Source organism: Nestor notabilis, unplaced genomic scaffold (assembly GCF_000696875.1).
Source record: "Nestor notabilis isolate BGI_N333 unplaced genomic scaffold, ASM69687v1 scaffold29900, whole genome shotgun sequence".
Taxonomy (NCBI): Eukaryota; Metazoa; Chordata; class Aves; order Psittaciformes; family Psittacidae; genus Nestor; species Nestor notabilis.
Window position 1 is genome coordinate 60 of NW_009912971.1, and position 8,261 is coordinate 8,320.

An 8,261-nucleotide genomic window follows, 5' to 3' on the forward strand; every position below is an offset into this window, starting at 1 on the left:
GGCACAGCGCGGCCAGCCGGGCACTACAGCTTTAAGAGCCAAATCCGTTCGTGTTTCATACAACAGGAGCTTTCTGATAAAGACATACAGAAAGTCAGCACCTGCCTGCTGCTCCGTCAGGCTGCCCGCGAGGGAAGAGTTCCCTTTTTGCTCTCGTATCATTCAAAACGTACTTGGAAAATACGCTATTAGAGGGGGCCACTAACACCACACCGAAGACTCAAGGCTGCTTTTCTCTAGCTTCAGAGCAGTCTCAGGACACCCCTGCACTAACTGCACGTGATTTAAAATTTCTATATGACATTTCAAGTCCAAATAAACTATTTTCTGCTGCTACAATTGGTTAAAAGACCCATAAAGCAGATTGATATTTATTAATAAAACTTGATTCCCTGAACCTTTAGGAACACTGTCAAAGGTGTGAGTATCATTTAGGTACCTGAATTTCACCTTTACCTTGCTTTTCTCTTGCTTACCCTCTCACACCCATCTGTTCTCCTGTTTTAGAGCCCTGGTGGCTTGTCTCCCACAGTGCTGCAGCTGGTGCTTTCACAGCACTGAAAAGGAAGGCTTGAAACGAACAAGAATGGTCATGATCCTGAGGGGCTGGAGCTGGGTCTGCTGTGAAACTTACTTGGTTTGGTAACAACCAAACCCAACTCTACACATGGAACTGCGGGACCAATCGGCCTGCTTTGTATCACACCTCCTGCACCAGTAGTTTGATGTAAGATACTACCTGAAAAGTCTTTACCATACAGCTGAGCTAAAACCAGACGGCATGTGCTACCTGAGCACCAACAAGGCAGAGGATCAGGTGGTTTACACTTTGGTTGCCATCACAGCTTTCATGTATTTCAGAGCAAGTTTCCTTTCTTACCAGTGCATACTCAAAACGTGCTGTCACCAGCAGCACCTGACAGCTTTATCCCTGTGCCCTCGTGGGACACAGAGGTGAAATATTACCATGTTACTCACAAGCCTCAGTTCTGTATTGCAGCACACACCTAAATACTTTCATTGAACAGCCCCACCTTTCTAAATTGAAACCTTGGTCTGGAAGACAAACATTCTCCAAATAGTGTTCAGTAATGTCAGTGCTGGGCACCTAAATCACGCTTTGTAGGGTCTAAATGTAAGCACTGCGTAAGCAACATGACAAACTCATTTCAGGCCTCATTCCAACCTCAGCACCCGGTCTAGGAAGGAAAAGCCCTTTCTTTTTTCTGTGGGTTTAATGTAGATCTTTCACTAACTCCCCCAAGAACATTAACAGCCTTTTGATTGAGGCAATGCTGGTATAGCATAGCCTTTATCCTCATGTTTTCTTCTCATTTTTACTTCTCTGTAACTGAAGTTAGTTGAACTCAAGCCAGACACAATATTTTGTCTGTCACAACAAATCATGTTGCAGAGAAGAGAAGGCCATTAAAAGGAAAGGACATTAGTGGGTAAGGCTATTCAAAGGTAAGCCTTCTCGTCCCTTCCTCTCTGCAAAACTTCTCAAAAGAATATAAACTAAAACAAGCAAAACTTTATATCATAAAGTTGTCTGTAATTAGAAAAAAAGCTTGCAAAAAGAGCCACATTTAACGTGGAACACCTCATTTTCAAACTATTTTTAGGTTTTCATAATGGAATAATTAGCAAAAATGTTGCTAAAGCAAGCAAAATCAGTTCTAAGCACCTGGCTGCTTAGCTAAGTAATAGAATCTTAAAGCCACTTCTCTACTGGCCTGTTCCAGGTTGCTTATAACCAGTGCACACAGCATGCTCCGACTCGAGCCTCAAATGTTGACAAGTCATAGTTGTGGAATTCAGCCCTAGTGTATCATTCCAGGAAGGACTGACAGTAAAATGTGCTCATTAACGCGGTCGGTGTAAGGGAAATCACCAAAACTTGCTACATTCTAAAATGTTCTTAAGCATCTGGGGCCAGATTCTTTTCGACCAGTGGCGGGAGAAGTGCCCTCTGATTAGACCGGTGCTTTGGTTTCATGTTTCCCAGGTACAGGTGGAGAGCATAAGAAAATCAGCCTCATGACTTTGTGTTAGAAAATAAGAGTAGTGAGGTAATGGAAGAGAAGATAAAATGGTCAAAAACAACCTGCAAAAGCAGAAATGCTCCGTTTGCTCAGCACTAACCATGGGCTCACTAATCAGCATTCAAAGGGTTCTGTTACAAGGACTGACAACAAAAGCAATGCTTCTAGAGCGGAGCAGCCACAAGCTCCTGAGATCTTTAGTCCAGTTCCATAAGGTGTTCACCATGTCCCCAGGGTGAGGGTACTGCGCCCATCACAGGAGGATGCCCACACATGCTCACAGCTCTACCGAAGCAGCATTCTCACTACCGCCTGCCTCAACGTGTCACTTCAATCCAAAGGGTACTATTAAGACAGTTACAATGGAAGCTTTTCTCTCTCATTACCTAATTCTGCCATGGACACAGTTGGAGAGGTCTCCCCATTTGTAAAAGAACAATACGGGAAGAAGCCCGATGCTGGTGTGTAGTCACATAATGGTTCTGGTTTGATTCCATTAATATCAAGACCCGACTGATCTGGAGAAGGCTGTATGTCTAAGTAGAAGCTGCTAACTGCAGAGTCTGCTTTGCTACCTTCAGGGGTATGCCCATCAATGTAATTACTGAGGTCATCATGTAGCTCTGTTAACCCATTGGTGGTGATATTGTATGTTGGTGTTAGTGGTTCTGCCTCTCCTGGTTGCTGCTGGTGATCTCGCTGCTGCTGCTGCATTCGATGCTTCTGCACCTCCGCATACAGGCTGTCCCTCTGCTTTTTTGACATTCGACCAAACTTTACAGCTGAAACACAGACACACAACACGTTACATTGCTACAGATCCACTGCTGCATTTTCATTGTCTTGGGGCTTTAAATATTACGCGGAAGGAGGCAGTATAAAAGGCAAATCAGCCGAATGGGCAGACCCAAGAACCACTGCTGTCAGTTACAGGTAATGTAGCTGCAGCATCTAGTCATTTAAAGACCATCATAACGTGCTACTTAAATGGACCATTAGAAGTCACTGGTTTAGAGTAACTCACTAACTTCCCACTTCTATACGAGAAAGATTTCCTCTTACACGCCTGCCAAAGATGACAAATGCATCTCTTCAGCATTCAAACCCTCCGTAGAAAAGTGGAAGCAAGACAGAGTATGCAGGCCTGAGATGAACTGTCCAACTGCTGCTAGCTGCACACTCCTACCGCAACATGAACCCAGAGGTAGGTCTAAACACGTGGGGTGTCCCTCAGAGAGTACCAAAAGCAAGCTTTATTGATACTAGGACCAAAGCACATAGGAAGAACTACAGAACCTGCTTTCAGTGCAGCTTACTGTGACGAGCAAAAATGTTTACCCAGTGAATTATATTGTTAAAACTATATATATGTGTGTGTACGTGTGGTACTACTTTGAGAAGTATTCATAGGAAGTGTAAGCCAGAAGCAACTGGCTTGCAACATCCAGGGAATTCCTGAGAACACAGTATGTGATTTCTAGGACCTGTATCAGCTGTAGAAGCCTCATCGTTTGGGAAGGTGACAGCCACCTTGTGCTTTTCTACAGGGAAGCAAATGTGTTGTAGGGACCAGCTGTTACATGATCAACTGCTTCAGGTTTTTAGTTTCATGCCCAATACAAAAATTAAGACATTGTAATTCAAGAAGTGAATCTCCTTAATCAGGCCTCTTGTACATAGAGTAATGCAGATGGGTTTGTAGAACATGTAGTTGCTGTCACTATGGCGGGGAAAAGATTGGGTCAGATCTTCAGAAGGAGTAGGAGATGGCAGCTTTGTTACATCTCTGGGGGAGGCATGCAAGCATGGGCTGCAAATCCAGCTCTAGCTGAGTTCCATAAGCTCCCATGTTACAGAGGTGGGTTTTCCTCATTACACCGGGGGGAATTTTGAGCTTAATATTCTCAGCAGTGGAAGTAATTTCCTTCAGAATTCCTGAGAAAACACCGTGCTGTTTTCCCTTTGCGTTTTCCCCAATTATTCATTACACACATTGAAAGCTCTCTCTGTGTTGTGAGGCAGTTCTCATCTGTGCTGATACAGCAACCCGAGCGCTGCCCGCTGCTGTGCTGGGTCACTTAGACTGGAGTGGACACGAAGTGTTAGCATTAGACTTAAACCTGCATCTTCCAGAGGTGACCAGAGGCAAAGCTCTGCACTGAGAACTCTACCAGAAGAGCAGGGAAGAGAGTAAACCCCAGAACTTCATACATGCCCCGATTCGTAGACATTTAATGAGAGCATATAACAACAAACCAACCCCGCTCAATGATCTCAACTATCAGCCCTACGCACAACGGACCCTTAAATCCCCGGCTGTTTTAGTTGAACACAGGGCACGCTAAATGCTATTTGAGTTTTGCAGTTCAGCTACGTGCCAGCAGAGCTTACCATCCCGAGACATCCCCACAGCAAGGCATTTCTGTAGCCGACAGTGCTGGCAGCGGTTTCGACTGGTCCGGTCAATCAGACAGTTCTTCTGCCGGGGACAGGAGTAGGTGGCATTGCTCTGCTGACTCCTCCTGAAAAAGCCCTGTAACGATTGCAAAACACGAGTCAAGAAGCTGTCAACTGATGGAGCAAAGAAAGTCTCCAAAAGGCAGCACACCAACGGACAATGATGTTCAAGCGCGCTACGGCCACCTGAGGGTTTGGCTGGTTTTTTCCCTCTCTCCTAGAAACAAAGCAGCCCCAGGACGCAGTAGGGAACAGTTCATTAAAAAGTGTTGTGACATACAGAGGAAGTACACGTTTTTTCACTGATTTTACAGACCCCACATTACATGTGATGCACCAATTCTTTCCAAATGAGATCAAACTTATCAGAGACCTAGATTTCCTGTCTTCCCTGGGTCAGCGCAGACCTCCGAAACAGGGAGGATCCAAGAGCCCTGTTCTTTGGAGACGTCAGTGGCAGGCTCTGGTGCTCAGCCTCCCCCACGGATGTCTGTGTTTAGCACAGCGCGTGATGCCGAGCGGGGCCTTCCACAAAGAACAAGCTTTAACGATGTTTTTTCTTAATTAGTTTGATGTTGGTAGGTTTGAGGTTTTGTTCAGCTCAGCACAAGGTTGAGATCTGGTAGGAGGGAGGAAGCTGTAACAGATCTTACGTGTTATCTCTTTTCTGAGTCAAGTGCAACGGGCAGACCCCCTTCCCAGCAAAGCGAGTGCTGCAAGGTTGGCAGCAGTCACAACTTGGATCCCTCCGGCAGGACCGTGTGTGTTGGTAAAGCAGGATGACAGCTGTTTGCTTTGAAGTACATGTCATGTTTTGGCCGCAGACTGCTCAAACAGAAGTTGGTGAGTGTGTAATACCTGCTTCACAAGGATGCTGCAGAAACGGAGTCATTCCAGCAGCGCTTTAGTTTTATGTTGCCACATAATGGATTAATTAACAGTGCTGCGCAGAAAACACTTCCTCAGAAACACTGGGCACCTTGTAATTAAAGCTGGACTTTTCCCAGCTCTTTCTTTATTCGAAGGCCCCATCCTGGAGTCCCTCAGCACACGTAGGTTCTGTCCAAGGAACTGGTGAACTAAAACAACAGGAAAAGACTTCCCAGCAAATTTCCCTCAGGCAGAACCACAGCAGGGCACAGCTAAAGACCCCTGCTCCGTTGGATGAGGACTTCATTGATTATGCTCCTTTCAGTAAAGCTTTAATGAGGAACCACGGAGTATATAAAAAATGAGGAAACGGAAGATGCCCGTCTTTTATCCTGTTTTCCTGTGCATCGTTTCTCATCCATTTATTCTGGTCTCTTGTCTCTATAGGATTGAACTTCCTGAACTGTTTTTTAATGTCTATCAATAGCGAGATGATCATCATTGAGACTGAAAGTATTGCACTGACTGAGCTCTGATGGAGTGAAAACCTGGAACACCATGGAAATTTCTACCATTCCAGCACCGTGACTGATCCCCCCTGGAGGAACCAACTCATAGGTAAGTAGACAGCTTAATTTCCAGCTCTGGAGCCTGTCACTCCAGTGCAAGTAAGTGGGATTCACCAGCAGAACAGTGGTCGGTATCGACCTGACCTGTGATGTCCTGACCAAAGTTCTGCATCTCCACACTATCAGTCCGTGATAATTTCAGCTCTCCAAACACTCTAACAGTTGCACTGAAGGACGTGCTCACACACGAACGGTATGAAATCTGCCACCACTGAGGTCCTGAAAGTCAGCTTAATCAACGTGGAAAATGAACGTTGGCTCAACCACCTCAAAGATCTATACGTTTTCCTTTAGCTGAGACATATACTGAGTCTGCGTTGCCAGTCTGGCGTATCTCTCTCCATCAGGAATGGTCTTGTCAAGCTGAGGATTATTTTTAGTAGTATAATGAAGAAAATACCTGGCTTTTTGCTTTTCCACATTTTCCCTAGAGACACAGCTGCTCAATACATCTTAGTGTACAATATATCTTTTAAGTGACAGCTTGAAGCTAAATTTTCAATAGAGCAGGACTGCCTGAAACTGGGTTCTTTAAAAGCACTTGCACTTGACAAACCAGAGATGTAGTACAGTGCTTTTAAAAACAAACCCTACACTGTTATCCGGGCATGTTGAAAACAGCAGCAGAAGCTAAAGCAAAAAACCCCCTTGCCTCAAACTCCAGAAATGAAACTGAGCTTGTCCAGAGCTCAGACATGCCCATATCTAATTCGGGATTGAACTGCCAGTAGTGTTAAACTGAGGGTTTTTTTACTCTCAAAGTTCTTCCATACTATTATCATTTGCCTGGGAGTTTTCTACCCTTGGGCTCCCCTATCATCGTAGGATGTGGGGAAGCGCCTATTACGAGAGCCTTCTGTAAGTAAATAGAGTTTCTTCATCAGTTGGGCTTTTCCCCCTTCATTAGGAGAAGGAGAGACGCCGCATTCTGTTCTTCTGTTCCCTGGCTTTTGCCAGAGGCACAGAGCTAGCTATAATTTTTGCACCAGGAAGGAGGAGGTGGATGCATGCCTGGTACACGTGTCTACATCCAAGCATTATGCAAACCAGCCCAGGCCGCATGCTTTCGATGGCATGCATGTTGACAACCATTACTTCACATGCAGGCGGTTGCCTAATGGGCCGCGGGCAGAGCAGACCCCTCTGGATCCAGCACAGGAACAGAACTGCTGCTGCACTCCAGAAGCCACCGTGGGACACGGCTCTGAGCGACGGCTCTGGCAGCGAGCGCGGAGCCCTGCCTCCTCCTGATGGCAGCACAAAGATCCAGCTGATTCTGATGAGGCCTCATTGAGCTTTGCATGTCTCCCTTTTTATGTAGATGTATTAGCCCGGTGCCAGAAGAAGAGCAGAGCAGATTACAAGCCATAGCTTCATCTCTGCGTTTCAGGCTCCTATTTATACACAACACAATATACGGGTTTTCAGATGCTGCCAAGAAATCAAGTTTGGGAAAAAAGGGCGCAAGAACTTTTCATCTGCAAGTCAGTTTGAATAACAACTTGTTAAAAAAGAACTTTGAAATGTAAATAGCAGTTTCTGCAGAGTCTCTCAGTGGTTGCAGTAACCTCAGTGCTCAGTATTGCAGAGGTCTGTGTGCTCCGCAGCAGGGAGAAGCCTGCTGTGCTTCCCAAGGTCCCAGCCGCCAGAGCCCCGGCTCCCTCTCCACTGCGGCACAGGCTGAAACGCTGATCTCATGTTTGGTCTTTTGACAAATTTTCCTTTAATGAATTGATTCCTACAGTTCATTACCATACCCACTTCCACTTCTGTATACACATATGTCTTAATTAGCTGCTCATTGGCTGGTTAATTACAAGAAAACAGCTGACAGCTGCCTCACTGCATCCTAATGGCAGACGTTTTGGAATGACTGTATGCAAGCCAGTGACAACAAAGGCTTTTTCATAATCCCATGATTTATGGCTAATACTTACAGACTTCCACGTATCATTAAGTTTTGCAATATTCTGAGCAATTAACAATTAGTTGGGGGGGGGGATCATTCTTTTACTGTTTTCTAAAGCAAACCATCAAAGAAACGCCAGAAAAATACACTGTCATATGAAAGACACATCAGCTTTTTAACCCTTTTAAGACAATGAGCAGATTAGTTGTAAAGGGAGAAGAGTGCTGCAACAACACTGTTTAAAACCTTGGTTAATGAAGTTCTTGACAACAAAGTTACAGAGGCACTGAAACAGAGAAAAAATGTTCACTTTTTCAGATGTATTAAAGACAGGAGTGAGGTTGTGTTCAG

The 8,261-nt window shown here is 45.1% G+C and overlaps 1 protein-coding gene across 1 annotated transcript in view; it reads right to left on the reverse strand.

Annotated features, from left to right (window-relative positions):
- Positions 1-2,431: 2,431 nt before the first annotated feature.
- Positions 2,432-8,261, reverse strand: part of LOC104411687 (nuclear receptor ROR-alpha-like) — a gene marked incomplete at both ends in the record, with an annotated part of 10,227 nt that continues 4,397 nt past the window's right edge. Inside the window, 2 exons of the mRNA XM_010022176.1 lie at positions 2,432-2,827; positions 4,437-4,578. Of these exons, the coding sequence (XP_010020478.1) occupies positions 2,432-2,827; positions 4,437-4,578 (538 nt within the window). The remainder of the gene's footprint in view (positions 2,828-4,436; positions 4,579-8,261) is intronic.